Source organism: Argentina silus (assembly GCF_951799395.1).
Source record: "Argentina silus genome assembly, chromosome: 12".
Classification (NCBI taxonomy): domain Eukaryota; kingdom Metazoa; phylum Chordata; class Actinopteri; order Argentiniformes; family Argentinidae; genus Argentina; species Argentina silus.
Window position 1 is genome coordinate 8,637,559 of NC_139666.1, and position 23,527 is coordinate 8,661,085.

General features: G+C 43.9%; 2 protein-coding genes across 2 annotated transcripts in view; both read right to left on the reverse strand.

Moving 5' to 3' along the window:
* Positions 1–772: 772 nt before the first annotated feature.
* Positions 773–22,354, reverse strand: LOC310813238 (methyl-CpG-binding domain protein 5-like; the record flags this gene model as incomplete). The annotated part of the gene is made up of 12 exons (XM_083682101.1): positions 773–2,710; positions 2,846–2,921; positions 3,031–3,104; positions 4,523–5,617; positions 5,757–6,010; positions 8,622–10,952; positions 11,505–11,667; positions 11,907–12,009; positions 12,897–13,028; positions 13,216–13,249; positions 13,467–13,583; positions 22,192–22,354. 12 exons carry the CDS (start codon positions 22,352–22,354, stop codon positions 2,639–2,641), a joined length of 4,614 nt encoding a protein of 1,537 aa, XP_083538227.1. The 3' UTR covers positions 773–2,638.
* Positions 19,025–23,527, reverse strand: part of acvr2aa (activin A receptor type 2Aa) — a 33,069-nt gene continuing 28,566 nt past the window's right edge. The window contains exon 11 of the mRNA XM_083681608.1: positions 19,025–22,624. Coding sequence (XP_083537734.1) covers positions 22,430–22,624 — 195 coding nt within the window. The 3' untranslated portion in view covers positions 19,025–22,429. The remainder of the gene's footprint in view (positions 22,625–23,527) is intronic.

Consider the following 23,527-nt stretch of genomic DNA (forward strand, 5'->3'; position numbering starts at 1 on the left):
ACTTGACCCTCCAAGGGTCAGATAATGCTGTCAGCCACAAAGTGAGTTTAATTATATTTGGTTATGTCATATTTTAGTAATATTACTTATATTATATCAGCTAAAGGTCATATTTCATGTTTGTCCCATTTGGCCACTTATGTTCTGGAGAGACAAAGGGGCCTTTAGAATTAGGAAATTGCAGAGGATTGTCACACCTGAAGTTCCCTGTGAGAAACATAATGATCACATTCTATCTGTTCTCTCTTTTCTTGCGTCATCTTCTTTTGCATGGCCCATCTGATGGCTAGTGGTGTTTGCCCTGTGATATTATGTACGTATGATGATGACTGTTTGGTATTGGATATAATTTAAGAATATGGGCATAAGGCTGAGAGCAGCGTGAGGGTAGGAAGGAGGAAATCTGATGAAAATACACTTGAGATGATGATTTCACAACATTGAACTGATAGAATACATTATTTTAAGGCAAAATGAATGCAATGCTAGTAATAATAGTCCGATTTCAACATTCCTTTGGGACTAACACCAAGTAAAGATTTTGAAGGGAAACATAATAGCCACCTCTCACTACCTGTAATTTCAGGTATAAGTTTTCCAAATGTAAAACCTTTCTGCTTTATAGGAATAGACAAAGGAATTCAATGTACCACATTTATCAGACTTGATGTGGTAGATTAACAAAGTATAGCACAAATAAACCATCTTCAATAAATATATAATCTGATGAAAAAGGTATAAGGACAAAATATTTGTTTTTCAGTAAGAGGGCAAAACGTTTATTTCATACAAACACAATCACCCATGATCACTGCAATGGAGAAACCAACCACTCTAGGCAGACAGAGGCAGTAGAAAACCATGGAAGACATTAATAACTTACATGTAATGTAACACATTGTTCTTTCATCATGAACAGGCATACACAACAGAAAAATATTTTGAGATCATAATGTAAAACTAAAATGACTTATGGACTGGCTTAGAGCTTTTCATAGGATATACAGGAAATACTGTTTGTGGCCAAAAATGTACACTTTTAAATAAACACACATATATACATTTACTGAATTTATGACCACTGACTGAATATTCATCCATATACTGTATAGGCTGTTCCTCTGTTTTGAGAGAAAAATATATAATACTCTAAGGCTTTTCAGACAGAGTGTTCAACTCTTATTAGTATTATTGCTAATCATTGTATGTATATCTACAAATAAATATGGGTCTCATTTATAAATAACTTATAACAAGTACAAAAGCAACAACAACGAAAAACAAAACAATGAAATAAAGAAAATAAGGCCACTAAAAGGTCACTAATATAAACCAAAATTCCAAACCTGTTATATGGTATAGCTTTGGCAGCTAAGGGTTGTAGTATTCAATATAAGGCTCTGATCAAAAGTCCACTTTTATACTTTCTTGGATCATTTAAACTTGCTTTGCAGGGCAAGGAAAAACAATGTGTATGCTGATATTCTCTCAATGTGCAGTTAACAACACTTTTAAGGCATTTTGACCCATGAAAGAACACATTCAAGGGTAAAACACTGAGCAATGCTCATCAACATGATTTAATTAATACACAAAATAAATGGCTTTCATACTTTTTGTGCCATTCAAATTAAACTCTAGAGGCAGAACCATATCATAAAACTGTACTTGATATTGAATTACTAATCTTCAGAATGCATGTACACCATACAAACAGGTCTACACTTAATACTACAATAGTTTTACTCTTTTAAAAATGAACACAAACACTCATACTGTTAAAGTCTTTTTGCAGATGTAACACAGGAAATCTGTTTTATCAAAAATATTCAGAGAAAATAAATTTTTACTTTAGGAGTACAAATAACGATTTAATAAATTAAAAGAGGCATATTTTAGGCTCTGTCCATCGATGGCTTTTTCTTTTCTTGGATGAAGTGGTCAATTACAGTACATACATTCAAAAAAACATGGAAAAACAGATATGCAGTAAGAGGAAGTATTTGCACGTCCTATGTCTGGACAAAGAATATAGATTTATCCCAAAGTCTACTGATTGACTTTGTATTTCTACCAGTAAAATATAGGCCTATATTCCCTCAACTGTTCAATGCTTTCAATGGATTTGTTTAAAAAAAAAAAGAAGAAAAAAAGCCTTTATACTGCTTTTCTTTTGAAAAAAATTAAACAAGCCTGGTCACACTGTTTTGTGTGAAGTAAAAAGGAGAAACATATAGTTTTCTATTGATATGTACATTTGATGATGAGCATTAAGTTAGCTCATCCATGATAATACTGACCAATATATACAATTAATCACTGAATATAATAGTTTTCCTTTGTTTATGTACAGTACATAATCTAAAATGCATCAGAAATATTTGGACCAACTATTCTCATAATAGGATTTTCGATCATCTTTCATAAAAACGCATTAGCTGTGGATATGTCACAACTACCATCTTCAGCTTGGCTCCTCCATTTTGTCTTGTACTGTACTTTAATTGTGAGTGTCTTGGTAGTGGTTGTGGTGAAGGAGTGTTGGTTGTTTCTCTTTGATTGTAGCACCAGTAGAGAGAATTAGGAGTGTGAGAGCCAAGCTGAGATCCACTGGAGTAGCAACTCCACACATTCACTGTCATCTGGAGATCTTCCTCCTCTTGGGTTTAGGGGTCTTGACTGGTCTGTCTCTCTGTGACATCTGATGCACCTCGGAAACGGAAAAAGAGGGAACAGCATATTTAGATAGACAACATGTAAACATGTCACATCTACAAAGGCGTACATAACATCTGGATACAGTGTACACACAATGAATCTACCCTCAATCTATCAGGATACTCACATTGCCAGTCATTTTGTCCAGCTCACTCATGGCCTCCTGTATAGCAGCCTCTAAGTGGTTATTCATTTTCCCACCACTGTAAGAAAGAGAACATATTGTATTGTATAATATTCTAATCTTTTACAAAGAAAATGACATAATACAAGGATGGAAGCAGCTGATTAGAGCATAACCAGGTAACCTACTTTCTGTGAATTTTTGCTTTGTGTCGTGCTGCCAGATCCTCTGTTAGTGTCCTCGGGAACTTCTCTGGCTCTACCTGAGGACAAATAAACAACGTTAGCTAGAGTCAGAGCTACGTAGCAAAGTGAAACAACAGCCCTCCCAAAAGTACATTAGCCTGTGGACATGAACGCATAACTACAAGCCTATGTACATTTCCCAACTATTTCAAATCAGGCAGCATTGTGTGTAGGCCTATGCAACGGCATCTGATGTTCTGACCTCAGAAAGGGTGACCAACAAGGCAACCATATGATCCTGAGCCTTCATGTGGGTTCATAATCATAATTAATTACAACTTTATAGGCACTGCAGAAGAAGACAATATAGAAAGGCATGCTAAATGTTCCGCGGGACAGATCTTCTAAATAAGTTTGCACAATGATTCAGGCCAATGCCAACGACTTAATTTCACACTTCTTAACCATTATGACCCAACTTCAATTAAAGCCTTATTTTCTAAATGACAAACGGCACGCTAGGGTACTTTAATTAACAAAAGGAAATAGACAAAGAGCTAAGCAACATCTCTATCTAATGAACTCCAAATTAAAAAGAGCAACATCTTTTTCTTCCCCTTCCTAATTGCTTATCGGCAAAACACGTCTATCCAAGAGCAGACTGATTTTAAAAAAGCTCAACACACCTAAACCTAGGTGTGAAACAGGTTCCTCCACCACTGTCTAGATATGCTGCAGTCCAAAAAAGCATAGAGCCACAGTAAAAAGGACTGGTTGAAAAGGTAAAATAATAATCAAGTCATGTCAAACTACCGTAGCCTATATGGGTCAAACAACCAGGAGACGAAATTAAATAAGAACAACATTCACACAGTCCATATTCCCCTAACATTTTGCTTCATTGAACATATTCCCATTTAATTGCATGAACAGTAACCTTTAAAAATAATAAACATTATAAATAAATAATAAAACGAAACAAACTAAAGCAAAGCACAATAGGCAGTGAATAAATTCCAGCGATGGATGCAGACAGGCAGGTGAACAACAGTGTAGCAGCGACCTCTGGGATGGTGTCAAACCCATTATGCTGTTACCCTGATGTTAATTCTCTCTCACGTCTCTCTGAGGCCTTTGACAGCGCTGCAGAGCAGAGCAGAATCGGGTGTTTTTGAATTCAGAACACTGTGTGAGTTCCTCCCTCTCTCCCTGTCATCTTCTTTGTGAGGAATTCTTAAGATGAATACCTTTCAGGAAACACTTCATGCCTAAGCAGCACTTTCCAACATTCTCCCGTCTTATACCAACTATTATCCTGCCATCATTAAAATAAACTAGAATGAAGACTCCTACTGAAGAGGAAGTTTCAGCTGAAAATGTGGTTCAAACTGAAAATGGAATTCAGGGATTCAACCTACACAGAATTCAACCTACACTTCCTTATTATTCTGGATAATAATCACTAACTAAAATACTGAATATAGAGTAATCTCACCTTGCCCTGTATGCTATTGAGCATGCCAGGGGGGTATATGTGCCCCTCGTTCCCCATCTTCCCATGCCATGGGGGAAAGCCTTTGCCCTGCCCCCAGAGTAACTCTCCCGGGTGGGGGTGTGTTCTTGGCCTGTGGTGGAAAACCTCACTGGTGGCAGACAGGTCTGCAGGCCGCAGGTCCTCCTCACTGCTCAGGCCCCTGACATCAGAGGAGTGTCCATTTAGGTGCCCGTTGTAATGCCCATTGTAGTGGCCATTGAGGTGTCCATTCGAGTGCCCGTTGTAGAGGCTGTAGTCCTTAGGGAAGTGGCCCTCTGGACCAGAGGAGGAGCCTGCGGGGGCCTGGGCGTGTCTAGGATGTAGCCTTCCCGCAGAGGGGCCCCTGCTGCCGTTCATATGGGCGTACAGGCTGCTTTTAGGATACAGGCTACTGAACTGGAATGGGGGTGTGGGTGGGGGCGGGGCATGCTCCTGAGGGCCTGAGTGGCCAGGACCTTTGAGCATCTCTGCTGCTGCGTAGGAGGAGGAGAAGCCGTTCCCCATTAGGACCTGAGAGCGCTGATGGAGGAGGTCATCGCTATACCACAGACCCTGCTGTTCCTGTCCCTCAGCCTCCCCGCCCCACTGTCTCTTCTGGGTACTGCGGCGGGGGGTGCGAAATCGGGTGGTCGGGGGAGCCTCCATAGCAGCAGGGGAGAGGTTGTTCCGTTCGGGGGTCTTCTTGCGGGACCGAGCCACCCTGGGCTTCCGTTGGCGAGGCTCCATCTCTGGCTCCGGAGGATAGTGGAGGGGGGCGTGGATGACTGAGCTAACACCATTGGAGAGGTTGAGGGGCTCACCAACAACAGAGCTGGTGAACGGTCCACTATCGCCCATTGACGTGATCTTGCTGGCCTTGCCCACTGCCGCCTGGTGGATGGAGTCAATGACTTCAGCCCCACCACCACCCCCACCCCCACCCCCACCATGATGACCGTGGGCAGTTTGGTATTCTAGCTGGGGGTCCTGGGGGCAAATGGCATCAAGTGGAGACATGATCCCAGGTCGACTGATCATTGTTCCGTTGGGGAGTGACACTCTCTCAGGAAAACCGACCTGTAAAGGACAGATGGATAAATCATGTTTCAAAAGGGCATACACTGGTAACAAGCAATGGTATTGAACACAAGGGTGAAGACCCCTGCACAATGGGAAAGCGAATCTCTTCGGAAAGCGAATCTCTTGACTATCTGACCTGGAAGCTCTGAAGGAGGCTGTTCATAGGGCTGGAGGAGGCACCACCAGGGAGGGGAGCATCAGGGTGGGAGCCTTGGCCCAAGAACATGTGCCGACCCTGGGGCAGAGGCTGGCCCTGGCCCTGACCAAGCTGCTGCTCTGGCTGTAGTCTCAGCTGTCTCTGGTGCTGCAGCGGGTGGCTGTTCCTGATGAGCGACTGGAGACTGTCCTCTTGGGCCTGCCTTAGATCACGACTCAGAGAACTGACCTCACCTGTGTAAAAAGGAAAAAGAGAGGGAGAGAGAGGAGTGAGAGAGGGATGGCAAAGAAAGAAGCATAAGAGGGATGTGAGAATGGACAGTTATTAAGTGAGTGGAAGGGGAGAGGGAGACTGGATCATGAGGACAGTTCTGCTGCCAGCTGATTTTGAGATTTTCCAGAGACAAGGAAACATCTCAGGGACAATCAGAGGAACACTGCATGATCGTGAGGGTCGCCCACCTAAAAGTGTGAGGATTCTATGTGAGGAGGAGCAGTGCGGTGAAGGGACTGACAAACAGAGATAGCACAGTGATTGAATAGATGTGTTTGGTGAGAGTGAAGTCATTCCAAATAAGACAATCAGGCCTATCCGTGATAGCAGAAGGTGTGCTATATTTAAAATGCAGAGACAGTGAAAGTGAGTGGTGTGGGTGTGAAAAAAGCTAAACAAAAACAAAAAACAAGCCCAATTTGTGGAGCCCTGAGCAGCCATTGATTGAAATAATGATACAAAAAATAACAGAAAACAAGAAATTAGGAATAAACAGAAATCAAAGGGCTTACTGTGGTTCAGACGAGCCTCCCTGAAATAAGGACCAATTACAGCTCTATTTGATAAGAGGGTAGCCCCTGACACTTTAAATCAAGAGAAATCAATGGGGATATATCAAAGCTTGGACGTACATCTCTACAACTTCCAGTCATAGAGGGAAATCCATATACCTTACCTCACAACACCGCGTCAGCAAGTGGCTATAGGCTAGTACAGGACAGGAGAAGTAGCCAACAGTAGTCAACAATCAGGGGCACAATTAGGAGCTAGTCAAATAAAGGTTCATTTTCAAAAGCAGATGACAAACCTCAACAAAGTAGCCAGTAGCCACCATGATCCGCTAACTTGGGGTTTCGGAGGATATTGGCTGAATCCACAGAGCTTGGACACGAAGTGAATGTGATCATTTGTGTGGAGCTCCTGTATCGAAACAGAAATGCATCCCATGTTTAAGGACGTGTGGTGTGGCATGTCTGTCACTGGTAAGGGAACTGTTTATCCAGGTACAAGAACACCATTCCCTACTCTCTGGGAACTTTGTGACATCTCATCTGTGGTAAAAATACACATTAAATACAAAATCCACCTTAAAAACGCATGATTCACCGAATACTGTGAACTGTCACCTGTCTACATACAGTCGACTCCTGATAAACACACATTAATAAACTCAAGTCGAGTGCAACTCGCAAGTTCCAATTCAATTACATTATTTTCCTTTACTATCTAGGGCCTACATTTTCTATCCTCTGCTTTGTTTATTGCAACAGGCCCACACCATTGCATACATCAGGAATCGACTGTACGTCATATCATCAAACTAGCTCTGAGAAAAATTTGCATCCAAAAGTCATTGTCAGTCTTTCCTTTGATTGTATTGCCTAAACATAAAAAGAAATGTGACAGAAATAATAATTATTTTCATCTGGTGCCACAGCTCATGACCCTCTCATCCTCCCAACAACCTCAAAACGTTAGTCTCAAGCACCCAGCTCAACACTTGGATCAATACTAAGTGTCTACTTGTTTACTAAAGCCAGGGCTCTCGTATTGACTGTGACTCCCCCTTCGACCCCCATCCTTCTTTCTTTCTTTCTCTCTCTCTCTCTCTCTCTCTCTCTCTGTCTCTGAGAGTGTGAATGTAGGTTAGTGAAGGCTAGCTCGAGGACACAGAGACAGTACCATCAGCCAAGAGGACGCACACAGCCCTTTGATACACAAACCAGTGACGCGTGGCTAGTGGCTCTTGGGTGCTCCGTCACAGACTGTCACCCTTGGCAAAGCAGAGGCATTCAGACCACAGAGGGCATTCCACCAAGGAGTGCTTTCCACTACACTGAGGTCTCACATCTGTCCACATGGTTGGGTTAACTAATGTAATGTACTATAGTAGACTATTGGTTACAGTAAAATATCTACTGGCATGATACATAATCTCTCTACAGTGTTAAAACTGTAACAGTAGACTATAAATAGTCGCTCTAGTCTTTAAAACTATCCAAGTAATTACACCTGACTTTTTGGACACAAAGAAAAAAGAAATATCATGATAACAGGAGAGTGGAGAGAGAGTTGGATGTCAGGTCAAAGCATTGTGGTAAAAACATGACTTTTTTTTTTTTTTTTTTGCTCAAAAATGTGTTGGAAAAGTGAAACCATAAAAAGAAAACATCCAAGAAGCAGACATGGTTGGGTCAGATGTAAGAGTTGCTTTACGTTTTTTTTTTTTCATCATGTTGCTGCTTGTATAAGGTTTACATCTTTAAAGGACTCTTTGCCTGGGCTTAAAATAGCTCAGTTTTATTTGGCTGTGGTGCAGCAGCTGAAGATGTTTTGCGGTCTGATAGTTCCATGCTGACAGATTCTTAGAGAGAGTAGGAGCAAAAAGAAAGGTTGAAAACATGGACCATTATTGAATGATACAGTCGGGGCAAAGAGTTGAAAATCATCATATGAGGTATGTGAGGTAATGCAAAAAAAGATGGTAGGCTAATATCCATTCGGTAAAAAAAAACTAATTAAAAAAAAGCCTACTCCATGTTGCATTGAGAAGAAAAAACACCTGCTTACCCGACTCAGAGAGGGCGTGGACACCACCATTGGAGACCATGGCCGACAATCCTGCCCTGCCTCTGAAGTGAGGGGGGCCTGGCCCCTGGGGTGGTTTCTGATAGTGTCCAAACTGCTGTTGCTGCTGGTGAGGGTTTGGGTTGCCCATGGACCCCATGGCTCCGTGCCCACCATAGCCCAATGGCAGCCCAAAGTTCCCAGCAAAGGCAGCAGGGTCCTGCATCTGGTGGTTCATAGGCCCTGCGAACTGCTCCATACTGTTGAGGTCCTGGCCTGCGTTCTGACCTTCGCTGTTGACGTTATGGTAGCTGGGAACCTCCATCCTGCCCTGGAGTTGATGAGGTCCCTCCAGACCCTGCAGAGTTGACATCTGAGCCACAGCTTCCTCCATGAAGGGAGATTTGCCAGACCTGGCAGGACTGTGGTGACCCACATGGTTCAGCCCATTGTGGGCACTCTGGTGGCTGATCAGTCCATTGTGGGCACTCGGATGGCTCATTGGCCCATTGTGGGGACTCGGGTGGTGGCTCATGGACTGGAGCAGCTGGGCCATGGAGGTGTTTGGGGGCATAACACCACCACCCTGCTGCAGAGCTCTCCTCAAAGGCTCTGGATAGCCAGAGGAACTAGAGCCAGAACCAGAGCCACTAAGCTGATGCTTGAGCATGCTAAAGGACATGTCGTTGTTACCACTGCCGTCAATGGGCTGTTTACGCTTGCGAAGCGCCTCTCTCTGTTGCGCCATGAGTTTGTCTCTTAGCGCAGCTCTCCCGCTCTGAGCTTCGCTCACCGGCGGCCCAGGATTAGATAGATACCTTGGGTTTAAAGTGCTGCCGTGTCCGTCCTGGTTCCCCCCACCCACCAGCCCTGGCTGTCCCATGGTGCTGCCACGAGCCTCTGCTGCTCCTACCGCCCCCGTGCTGTCTGTATGCGTTTTTTGATTTACTAGCTGTGCTTTGGCTGCTGCTGACAGGAGACTACTGGCTGGGAAGGAGGAGGGATTCTGACTCTGCTGCTCTAGCAGTGGGCTAAGTGGCATTCCTACCGAGTGATTCCTCTGAAGGACACCATCGGATCCAGAGGTTGGCGGGCACATGCTGCTGGGATGCCTGCTTAGACCACTGTTCATCCCCCCTGGTAGATGGTTAGGGGCTTCCTTCAAGTGATGGTGGAGTGTATCCAGCTTGTACGCAGTACCTGGGGGCATGGACGGTCGAGGGGACCGGGAGGGAAGCTTTGAACCCCCACTGAGCCCTTGGAGTCCTGCAGGGTGAGCCCCGTAACCCCCGTGGTCAGAGGAAGTGGAGGAGCAACGTGAGCGGTGCGGTGACTCCTCCATCCTCGCCAGACCAGGCCCAGCCATATGGTTATGCACTGGGGACATAATGGGTGAGGATGAGACAGATGAGGGGGTAAGGTGCTGCTGGTGGACCCTCTGGGCATGCCCAGCAAGTCCAGACTTGGCAGTTGGCAATGGGAGGTTGCTAGGCAACGGGACAGTGGTGGGAGGTGGGATGCTTACATTCATCGATGGAACCTGAGATTGGGCATTGTTGTGTTGGAGGCCAGGTGGATTTGGCATTAAGGAGGGATCGTGGCAGGGAGCTTTGCTAGGGATGGGATCCAGGATACCGAGAGGGTCCTTCTCAGAGGTGGTCACCTGCTTCTTCTGCAGGATGCAGGGAGGGAGCTGGGACTGAGACATGGACAGGTGTGGCTGTGGGTGGCATGCAGACTGAAGCTTATGTTGATAGTCCACATTGTGGGGGTAGCTACAGGGGGGCTTCTGCATATTGGGGCTTTTGGCGTTGATGTTAGGGGAGAGGGGGACATTAGTCCTGCCCGCCATGGCACACGAGGGCTGGGCGGCTGAGGGGGAGCCATGGAGGAGGATGCTGGAGGGTGACAGAGGGATGAAACGCTCCCCATTCATATGGACAGAACCCGGGCTGCAGGCTCCATGGAAACCAAGCAACGAGGGGTCAGGAGGACTCCCCAGGGTTTCAGTCCGAGGGGACGGGGTCCCGTCCCCATAATGCTGTGAGCCACATGAGGCGGAGGAGGAGGAGGGGGGGCTGAGGAGGACACTGTGACGGCTGCGATACGGTGACGACCTCTGACTGCTGTGATCGTTCCCGCCCAGCCTCGTCCTGCTGTAACCTCCATAGGGATCCCTCAGAGGCGGAGAGCCCATCTCGTGTTGATGGTACCGTTGACCATGACCAGCCATCTTGTAGGGATTCTTGCTGTCAAGCGCCATAGAACTTGGTGGACCATCATGCATATTATTCCTTATTGCTGGATGACTCAGGGGAACCCCAGGAAGAGGGCCTAGAAAACAAACAGGAAACAAAACTTCATCTTGAAGTACAGCCCTTAAATATTGCTAAGAGAATGAGAGATTGTTGGATTGACACAAAGTCATATCCCTGAGTAAAAGACAAAGAAAAAAAGCTGCTGACTGAAAACCATGAAAATAGAATCTAGCTTGATAGGTTTGGTTTGATATATGTGTCCTGCAATGTGACATTTTCGCTTCTCTTTTAAAAATGTAAACACAATGCTGACAGGGCAGAATGCACAGAGCAGCCCTATGCTGTAAACAATTTTGCACAAAGAACAGAGCACCTCTGAGCTTGCTCAATCCGTCAAAAAGATATTGTCTTTCATTCTAAAATCTTGGTGTGGCTGAGATTACAGAGATTGTCATACCATTTGTGTTACGTGACATTTGTGCAGCTGAAATGGCAGGAAGACAGGAAGACTATTGCTTACATCGCTGTTGAACGGTGTCGTTATGTCGATAGAAATGGTGTGAATTTCAGAGCTTGATCAGCTATTTCAGATATCGATATTCAGCATCAACAAGTCCCTCACACATACCAGTGCCACCACTTTGAAGGTGCTGCGACTCCATACTCCTGTGCAGGGTTGCCACGGCGATGATCTTCCTCTTGTGGATACACAGCTTGGTGACGTCAGCATCGGCACGGGCGTCCTCAGCCGTCCTCTGCTTGACAGCTGCCCCAGGGTCAAAGTTGAATATCTGAGGGGAGAGAGGGTGGTTGGGCAAGTGTGTGTGGCTAGGCTTCTGTGATCAATAAACAGTATGTATGTGTCAGATTTGACCCTCTCAAAATGCAATGTTGGCCTCTCAAATCAGTGTTATAGTGTGCAGCTACAAAGATCAATACATGTGTTGATAAGCAGGCCTATTTCTGAATGTATCCATCAGGGGTGGTTCCAACACATACCCAAGTGGCATAACCACAACCAGGAGCTCACCTTATGAATGATGAGAGGACATTCCAAACCACACTTGCAGGTGCCATCTGTCAGCAGGTAGCCCTTCACTTGCTCCAGACAAGCCAGCACTGAGCCACTGGGACTGGGTGGAGGAGGAGAGAATGATAACTGTAATAGTATAGCACGACACAGCCAAGACTGCATTAAAGACATGATGTGGAACGCACTGGTTAAAGTCAATCAATCAGACAAACACAATCCATCATGACAAAACCATAGGAGCACTATGCCACCATGACATAGTGACAGTGTAACCTTCGTATTGGCACTGAGAGTATCATCCTGTTAAAAGGCCTGGGCTAGTTCTGGAGGAAAGCGCATTCATTATACAGCATGCTTCACAAAGGCAATTCTCGAAGAAAGCAGGAGGGAGAGAGGAAGCTTGGCTTGTGTGGGAATTATGGTGCCATAAAACACAGGATCTGTCAGACTTCCACAGTTAAGACCAGAACACAATTCTCTCTATATGGGACAGTCTCTGTTCTCATATATGTCCCTCCTCAAGGCCATGTAGCCCAGATCTACCCACTGGAGAGAGAATATATGAAAGCAAGGCAATATTACACTCTCTGGAAGGTGTTATGGTCGACTGGCTCTGGTATTGAAACACTACTTATACAGCAGACAACACCTCCACTGTTTTTCGACTGAAAATGCTTAGAAAGGAGTTTTTATGTCTTGCAATAAAGGTCACATCCTAAATATAACAAGACACAGTCCTACATCTTCGAGAATAACAATGAAAAAGACAATTGAAAGGGTAAAATGCACACCTGGTGATTACCAGAGAACAAAAAGAACAGGGAATAAATATGGGTAACAATATATCTATTTTACATTACGATGCCTCAATGCCACTAGTACCTGTGTAATAACATTGTAATAACATTGTCATTATTGTAGCAACCACATCGTATTGACGATTCAAAAATGAACACTGGAGATGGTGAACCACAGCATAGGTCTTACCTTATGTAGACTACCCCGCTGTGGTGCATCCTCCTCTGCCAGCCAATAGGGACTACAGCTAGGGGCGGCTTCCCCTCAGCACACAGCCCCTCGTACCTCCTTGTTCTGTCCATTGTCCTTAGCTCCACACTACTAGGCTCCACCCGTGTGAGAGTATCACAAGTCTGTCAGAGAGCTCAGAGTACTGCGCCTCGTCATCCTGGGGTCTCTCAGGACTGAACTGACCAACCAAGAGATGATGCGCTGCTTCAGCTTTGCTGGGTTGATGGAACTGTTGGCAGCCGCGCCTTAAGAAGGCAGGTTTACAGGGGAACCAGACCTTTGTGGCCCTTTGTCCCCGTCCTCATAGATATCTGCATGTTCAAAACACAGTCATCGTCAATGTCTATGAGAACAGGCCATGTTGACGGGACCAGGGGGCATCTGATTGGGTAGTGAGTGTGAACTGCTGGCAGTAGAGTTGCCCAGGCCGGCTACCTTTCTCACAAGCCGATGGAGTTGTGTTGTCCGTTCAGAGAAGCTAGTGTTGAAAAAGTTGGGATGGATTTCATCAGTGATGAAGAGAGCTACGGCGGGTGCCAACTGCCACTGCCTCCTTGTAGATCCTCATCATTGCAGGTTCCATCAGAACTCCATCATCCCAGTGTAGGTAACAGATTAGACCTCCACTGTCCCTTACACTCCTACCTGTGAGAAACACAAGAGAAACACGGTCAAACGTATCATTCTCTATCAAATATATCACACAGACAGTCTCACACAAGAACCTTAGTTCACTAAATAATTTAAATACTCAGCATCAGATGACTTCAGTATTTCTTTGATGTTCTAACAGAATCAAAGACAAGACACAATCTAGCATAGTTTTGCAAAGATGATGTGAAAATGCAATGCCATTATTTCTTTGTAAGAAATAGCCTAGTCATGAAGACAACCTTGTTATGAACTGCATGCCTTGTATGTCATTTAGACATTCTAACAGCTATTGAATATAAGCCAATTATACAACAGCATAAAAGATTTTTGATGATATGAGATGGAAGACATATTTCTGATGATATAAGATCAAAGACATATGTCTGACGGTATGAGATGAGATAGGCTCCATATTTAACCACTCCTATGACAGACAACACACGTCTCTGGTAAAAAAATTACACAATAAAAGAGGGAAACATAAAAAATAAAATAAAAAAGAATATTAAAAAAAATACTTGTGCCCTTCAAAATCCACCTACCCAAGAAATGGCTGTCGCAGACAGAAAACTAATAAAGAATTCACAGGGGGAATATTACCATCTTGTTGCCACTGGTGATCTCATCATAAGGTACTGGCCGAGAGGCTTGATTAAAATGGGGGATGGGGGGTAGATAGTCACCACCACCGTGAAAGGCCTGTCTAAGTATGAGTAAGCCTTATAGCGGTATGTTCCCGGTAACATCCGTGCTGGACCAATGGTATGGTGATTTCGTCATGACTACAAGCTCAACGCATTAGCCTGATAAAGCTACTCCAACACAAGGGAAGACAACTGCTACCATAATCTCTTTCCTCTGCCGGTAAACCCAAGTAGGCATGCAAGACTAGGCCTATTACAGCAGCGCCTAATTAGCCTTAGTAGTGTACAAACTGTATGCACATCCAAGTTATTTGCAAGTGCAATGTACAAAAATAGCACATGAAAAGAAAGAAAATACCAGCACAAAAGCCGATGCTCCCGTGTAGATTATTTGCAACGTTTCGTCAAAAAAGGTCTTGAGGTCTTCCGTCAGGTAATGAAAATGTAGGAAAGCTCTTAATTTCCCAAGCCTATATCGACAATTGAGTGCAGCTTGTGCTACTGTACAGTAGCTGTATAGTAACACAAGGGTTGCCAAGGCCAGAGAGCTGAGACACTCCACAGCCTTCGTGTCTCCTGGAAGGTGGTGGGGGTCGTCTCAACTGCCTGTCAGATAACTTATCCGTAACTCTGGGGGGCGAAATAAAGAGCAGCACTCTGATATTGCATTACAGAGTGTGAATCACGCAAGCTCGCTTGTGCATTTCCTCTGCTCTGACAGATGACTCATCCACACACACACACACACACACACACACCCGAGCATGGAACACTGAAAACGCTGGGAATTAAAGCTAGGCACTAGGCAGGCAGACCAGGCTCCTTCGTCTGGATACCAATACCATACGGCTTGGTTCTAAATCACAGCATGCGCACGTCAACACAAGATTGTTTCCATCTACTGTACGCTAGAACAACTGTGATAGTAGAAGCACTGTGGCACCATCACCTTTGGGGATTTTCTGAAAGAGGGGAGAGAACAGCAGATATTCAGATTTCACTGTTCAATTGTTCTGTGTATTATTGCGATACAACAGATAAGGCAATCTCAACTAAATCACCAGAGCTATAGCCTATATGGAAATAACTGCTGAACGAGTGCCATTATCAGGCCCCATAGTAGCTCACTCTGCCTCTGTCGCTAAGCTGAGGCACATTTGCAGAATATGCTACTACTGCCTCCAGATGATAAATCAGCCACAAAAGAGAGTGCAGAGCTCTACAGTGTTCCACCAATGCTCCATAGCTGGGAGGGAAACAGAGCGAGTTGAAAAATAGGGCAGGCTGTCTTGGACGCAAGGTAGCACAGTCCCGAAGGGGAGTGGGAGGTTCGGTAGTAGATTCAACAGCGCCAAATATTTTGGCAGCATGCAGGCCTAACCCAATGTTTCAGAGACACAGTATCTCCACATTTGTGATATTATGAACAAACAATCAACCTAATGCCAGATTAAGAAAAGACACAGCAAAGATGGAACAGACGATCTAAATGTGGCCTGGAATAGCCACACAGAGCATATCAGAAATATTGTCATGTTAGAATGGTTAAAGGGGATGTATTGTACACAAAAACAAAGCAAGCTCAACCCTTTTTCATTTATACTCATGTCGAAGCATTGCATCACTGTACATGTATCATCAGGGTACGTAGTTACAGTCGCAGTGTTCCCAGATGGGGAAGCAGGTGAGCTAATGAGACGAACCTTTTAACCAGATTAAAATGAGACACACACTAACCCCATAAGCAACAGCAGAACCTCAATATCAGGATCATCAGAACCTCAATATCAGGAGCATAGTGTTTGTTTATGAAAGAACATGGGATGAGAGCACCCCCCCCCTCTCTCTCTCTCTCTCTCTCTCTCTCTCTTCATCTCTCTCTCTCTCATGAAAGATCCCCACACCCCCCATAAATAGTATAGCCTAGGCCTATGTCATTGAATTGATTTTGGTCACGGTGCTGTAATGGGAAAGGGCTAAGCAGCAGCATCCACACATGGGATTTATGAAAGGTGGAGAGTAATAAGCAGCAGGATGTATTGTTGTGCTATATGAGGGCCAACCTCTATCTCCCTCCGACAGTATTTATGAGCTTTCAGTTGCTGGACCAATCCTTTCAGCATTATTTTTTCCCCTCATTTACAGAATCCCATTAACTTTCACTAGGTTAAAAACATCATGGTCAGCCAGGACACTACAGTACACTATCTAGCCTGGACATGCATACAGTTTGGCCCATCTAAATGAGAAGGAACCCCACACAATTCAAATCTGGATGAAACATGGTCGCTTCATGTTATTTCCCCCTCTATGTTTGAATAAGACAAGCCACCATCACTCTCGACAGTGTAGCAATGCTCTGTTCTCTTCTCTGTCTCATAAATCTGCTGAGATTTCATTCGCTGTCAGAAAGGAAGTTTGCTACAGTGGCCTTTGCAGGCAGATGGCACCAAGACTCATAAAAGAAACAGCAGTCCATAACAATATCAGAAGAATTAGTCACGTTCAAGACTAACAACCCAAATAAAAACACTACACTTCTCTGCCATCATAAATGAAAAAAGATACCCAATATAGGCCTTTAACTTAAAAAGGATCAATTTATTGGGCACCAAGTACATTCTGACTTTGCAAAATAGATGAAAAATGCATGTTACCTAATAAAGCCCAATATAGGAAAAATAAATAAACAAACAGGGAACATCCATGCATTGTTATTAACTTCCCTGTGGTCCACAAAAACACTGTTCAAGCAAATGGACCACAGGTGACACAATTATGGACAGGCATGCAACATTGGACAGACCAATTGCAAGATACAGTACAGTACAGTACATGCAGTGGGGGCAGCACACGCACTAAAGATTCTGGTCAAGGTGCTGAGCTAATAACGCTAGTAAATAATCTGCTAAATGACTTTTAGCATCTAACCAAGATGCTCGTTTTGGCACTGCACAGTTAGCTAGCTTTCTTATGCAAAATTGTGTAACTTAGCTAGCATAGTTGCTACTACAGCTGACACTGACAGCTAGAATGACATAATACGCGACAAAGACTGCAAGAGCCAATTTTCATGCCCAAGTGACTAGGTCGATGAAACAGAACTAGTTGTCCTGCTTGGCAAAAAAAGCTAATAATTTCATTGCTTTTCGTTGAGCTAACATTAGTTGGCTAGCTAATTTAGCTAGCTAGTAAGCTAGCAAGCTACACATTTGATCAAATTTGGAAACTGATCGTACCCTTACCTCTGTAGCTTTCCTTTGCAAAAAAAATAGAGCAAAAATCACGACACACACTGGACCGATATTTTGGCTAAAAACAGAGCAAACAACATGAATCGAAGCCCCTGTTCCCAGAAATGTCAGTCGAGTCGATCCAGGGCCAAAACTGAGACAGAGCCACAGAGACCAAGCAGAGGTCTGTTGCTGAAGCAAGAGTCAGAAAAAAATAAGGCTTAGATAGAAATTCACCTCTGTAAATATCCCAATCGCCAAGTCCTCTATTTTAACAGTCCACATAATGCTTGGATAGGATCATGCATACATAAATGTAAAAATTGTGTAAGATTCGGTTTAAATTCCTTGAAAAAAGACGATTGAAGAGATCCCAGTGCTACTGCCAAATTTCTCTCGGCTTGTTGGGATAGAAAGATGGGAGAGCCACATTGCGCCTGCGCGACAGCTGGTGCTTGGAAAAAAGGGTGTCCCAGCATGCACCAAGTTGGACTTACAAGGTTCATAAGTGAAGCCTCTGGTCCTGTACATCTCAATAAAAACAATTAATACTCTACATGCAACAATGCTCGAGTCTACCCTGTCTTTTGCCACTCTTGCTGGTCAATCAGTGGCTCCTGCGGGCAGCAACATTCAAAATTCTAGCCATGAAATCGTGTAGCAACTCTGATAACAACAAGCTGAGTGTCAAATATGGGTTCATAAGACGTTCATAGAGGGATCATAGTGAATTTCCCCCATAGCTACATAACAATCCTCCTGGATGCTACCGGAATCTACTCATCCTGCTGGTATAAAATGCATTCCATCGGTTAGTGTTGTATTGCAGTAGAAAAACACATTTGATTAACAATATTGTTTGTCCCTATTATCAACATATGCATCGCCCCTCTCCTACCACGCAATGTTTGATTAATTGTAGGGAGTCTGCTGCAGGGCCAGTTAAAGGGCCATTAGGACACATCCCAGAGATTTAGGAAGAGTATTTTAGACATTCAATGGGCTTTGCTGCCATCTAGTGATCTGATGGAGCTCTCCACGTAATTGGGGTGCTGAAATCTACAACAGATTCTTACTGAATTAGAGCACTCATTCTGAACTTCAAGCAGATAAGTGGAAAACTGCATGAATCGGTTCAATTCCCTCAGTCGCTCCACTCTAGATCAGCCCAGGTGTGACAGTCATTCATGGCCTTATGCACATTCATGGGTTTGCAGATAAACATCAGATGAATGTTGTGACAGTCATTTAGTTCATTGCTCACAGGACAGTTCACCTGGGTTGCATTCAGCGAGGTGAAACATATCAAACGTTGCAGATAGAAATATGATTTTTGAGCTGACATGACTCCACATTAGACACTCATTCCTGTTTGAGACTGCACATTTCTATCTGAATGTTCCATACTGTTTCAACCTCCTGAACTGGCCACACGTACAGACACACGCACACACACACTTCATTGGGGTGCTGAAATCTACTGTACCAAACAGATTCATACTAAATAGGGATTCTATAATAGTATGACAAAAACAGACAGTAAACAGACAGTGAACACTGTGCAGAGCAGTCACTATACTTTATTTTTAAGGGGAGAAATAGCATACAATTTCTTCTGTACAATACTTAACAATCACTTCCAACCAAGCCCTGAAACTGTTTGTTAAATACTCGCAAAACAAAGGAAAAGATGGCATGTTTATTCTGATAGTAGGATGGCCAATTTATTTACGCCTTACGATGACAATAATCGGCAGATAGATAACACAAAACCTCAGTTATCAGTGACATCAATTCTACTGTGTAATGGAGAAATAAAGTGTGTCACCATAACATGAAAGTATGACAAGAAACCCCCCATTTGCTGGTGAAATCCCAGCTCGTATTCCCACTGCGTTGCACCACCGTGTTACGATCTGCCTTCAACACTGATGATCGCTGTTGTGGACATGCTGGGCACCAGCAGGGATGTCTGAGGTAACCAACGAGCCAATCCTAGGAGCCTTTACTAGTGTGTAAAGTGTTAAACAACACTACTTCCTAGAAAAGGAAGTGAGCATCATTTGGGCCATGACATAAATTAATAATAAAACAATTTAAAATACAATTATATAAAATAAACAACATTAAAATCTTTTTTTTTGGAATATTAACATTATAAAGGATTTTTTCTTATCTTTTTCGCCTTGAGACCATAAAAAAAAACAAAAAAAAACAACCTCATGCTAAAATCACAATCTAAAACAACATTCATATGTACATAACTGTGCATTTTCCATCAGGTCATCTGCTAATGTCATAGAGGGGGTTTGGCTTTTGTTAAAGGGGGTAAAATGTAGGCTAGATTTCATATAATATGTGCCTCCTTATAAACAAGATGGTGTCAAAGAAACATGTAATGTAGTTGTGTTTAACATACAGTAAAAGAAACCAGGGCCTCGATCTTGAGGTCAGAGGGATACCATTTGTTCAGGGGACAGAGCATTTGCACAGCAGCAGTTTTAAAAAAAGAAAAGAAGATATTGTGGAATAAAATATGGATATAAAATGTCTTCCATATACCACGGCTAATTTGACTTTCCTCTTTAGCGTTAGTGCTACAGATAACAGTGAGTAATATCAAAATGGCAGCAGTTGCTTGCAAATCTGACTCCCCTGCTTTTTTTTTTTTTTTTTTTAGAGATTCCTCTGTTGGCTTCCCATTGCATCTACACTCCAGATATCACTGAATGGCTCTGGATACAAAGAGGCTAGCAACAGCATAGACTTCCGTAGGCAGCTCAAATCAGAGAATGAAGAGCCCTCTGAGCTCTACGGTGTCCTAAGGATGCTATCTAGACTGGCCCTTACTGAAGCATAGGATCCCATGGAGTTGTTGTGATCACTGCGAGTCCGTGACTTGCGTGTCCTTGCACGACAGAGTTGGCAACTGTCCGTATGGTGCTTGCCGTGGCCAGAGAGTATACCAGTTCTTAAGTCAGAGAATAAACAAAACAGTTGATTTCATAGATTTAAAAAAAGAGAAAAGAAAAAATAAACGCTACAGTGTGAAGTGAAAGTTGGTGCCAAGTGTTTGTCCCAACTTCGATTGCATACAGTTAACTGAGTAGAAGCTTAGAAGTGTAGTGTTATATATCCCTGAATGTCTCTCCGTTTGTGGGATAACAAGATCTGTCTGACGGAGAGAAGCACAGAACCGAGCCACCAGTAAAGCTGGAACGTGTACCAGAGCAGGACTACTATACTAGCAGAGCATCTCCGTGGTCGGGTACTCAGCACCTCAGAGTGGGTTACCGTAACCGCAAGCATCTGCCCATCTCACACCTAAAAGCTGCAATTGGCCTTTTTTGTGTCTTCTTTTTCTGTGTCTAAAATAGCACATGTTGTTGAGGGTAATACAATAGTTGAAGGGAAAACATACCACATAGACTCCATGATGGCTACATTAGCAATGAATGCACAACACCAGTTGTGATCTGAATTCCTCTACATAGACTAACACCTGAAGACGATCAACTGTCAAAGACCTCTTGAATGCACCCCTCGACTAAGGTGTCACCAAATAATGGCACGAGAATGAGAGCCTCAAAGCAGAGAGAGAGAAAGAGGGGGGGGGGGGGTCGTATATATATAGTGATGTATGTTTCCTGAGACGTATTGAAATACGGTGAAAATCGCAGACTACAAACAGAAAGTACCACAGACAGGGAAGGGAGAAATCGCAACATCATTACAGTGGATTGTAGACATTTCAGTTTAAAAATCAAAAAGGGTCAGTGTCACACGCTTTTTAAATAGAGGCTCAAAATTTATAAATGAAAAAAAAAAAGAAGAGAAAAACAACAAAACAAAACAAAAGGCATGCGTCTTAAATATTCTGTGGACACCGCAAACCTAAAAAGGGAAGTGCTTTTAAATATTTATTTTCTTTCTAATATATTCATATTTTCAGGGATATTCTTCTCAACGTGTTTAAAAAAGGACTAAAATTGCCGGAAAAACAACAACGCTCACAGTCACATTTGAATAGCAGGGGCAACATAGAAATACATAAACAGAGAAATTAAGAAGGCAGAAACACTGGTTTGTGAATGGCCATTTTTCGTTGGCATATTCAAAGTAGTTTTCCCCATAATTTGAAAAAGCTTCAATACCAAACATGTCATTTTCTGAATGTTCTGTAGTGGTCTTAGTGTTACCAAGGAAAATTCATTATTTGTAGGATGTGAAACTGAGGTATACCTTGTTGAGAGAGGTTGATGGTTATTCTAAAGAAATGCTGCGAGGCAGGTCTGGATAAATAACCTTGATTACGCTGTTTATCTCTCTCTGTTGATATATGTACAGCAGCGATACACAGACATTCAGAAGCTGTTTTCTTATTGGCATTACAATAGTCATTCATAGAAACACAAAACAGCAAATGTGTTTAAAAACCAAGTTGCCCTTTTTTTTTTTTTATATATATATACTGAAATGAAATGAACTGTGTTTGTGTGGGGTTCTTCTCTCAGTCCACACCTCCTTTTCTTAGAAAAAAAAAAAGAAAAAAAAAAGAAGTATGTCCAGGAAGTACATTTTCCTTTCTTTTGCTAAAAAAGAGAAATATCAGCCAGAAGGTCAACTTTTAAAATGACTGTCCGTTGTTGAGTGCTGGACGTGAATGTTCGTCCAGTGAGGGATGGCTGATTAGTTTTCTGTTCGTGCCCCTCGTGCCCTCACACACGTTAAAAGGACCCTGGCGTGAGTCTTTAGGCACACGTGTTGCTAAACGCACCAGGAACCAGTTTAGACCAGAGATTCTCCGTGAACGCGGGTCCACCCGGGGTGAACATTTCGCCACCTTTCGTACAATCGGTGACCGAGATCCGAACGTCAGAGTCATCGACGGTGGCTCGCTAGCTCAGGAAGTTGAGTCCGAGGTCCGGTTCTCCAGAAACCTGATTGGTCCTCAGCCTAGTCATAGGCTGGACTCTTTGGGCGGGTAGTCCACGTTGGTGACCATGGTGACGACCGTGACGATCTCCTCCGGCGCGGTGACGTTGGTCATCCGTTGCATCTGGACCACGCGCTCCTCCACGCAGCCCGCCGACAGACGCGCCTCCGCCTCGTGGTCCCAGCACTCCTCTATGGTCTCACACAGCATGGTCAGACCCTGAGAGGAGGAGAGAACACACACACACACACACACACACACACACACACACACACACACACACACACACACACACACACACACACACACACACACACACAGTTAGTCTCAGACACACATTCAACATCGACTACAACACAAGGGCATGATACACACACACACACGCGCACATGCATGCGTGCACCTACCCACCCACTCACACACACACACACACACACACACACACACACACACACACACACTTAACCTCTACAGCACAAGGGCATGACACACAAGATGCCCTCAGGGCATGGTGGTGGCCTGGCCGTGGCAGAGGGAGCAGACATCATTATCTTAGCTAATCTACTGTTACAGACACAGTGGAGAGGAAATAGCCCAACTGTGCCTGAAAACAGATGACCACTGATAAGTGGAGAAACTGTGAGAAGCAGGCCACTCAGCAGCAATATCAGACAGAAATGGCCACTATCTTCTAGACTGGGTGGGGAGACAAATCTGGCCACAAAGAGCGTATCGTTCTCCGATCAATAGCAGTCTGCTGCAGGCTACAGTTAAGGATGCTCTACAGACACCGGAGATTCCTACAACTGTATTAACCTTAACCTTAGTCTGGTGGTCGATGGACGGTGGAGATACTAAAGATGGTGGAGATGGTTTGAGTACAGGACAATGAACATGACGGCAGTGGTTCCCATCAGCTGTTCAAGTGACAGGGACACTAATAGCAGGTTACTCTGGTTTTAGACAGGTCGGTGTAACCCACTGTATCATGACTATGGGTAGTAGTAGTTTGGGTCATGGTTATGGGGACATGACTACTATGGCTGTTTGGTAAATAACACAGAGGGTGGGTGGGTGTGTGTGTGTGTGTGTGTGTGTGTGTGTGTGTGTGTGTGTGTGCGC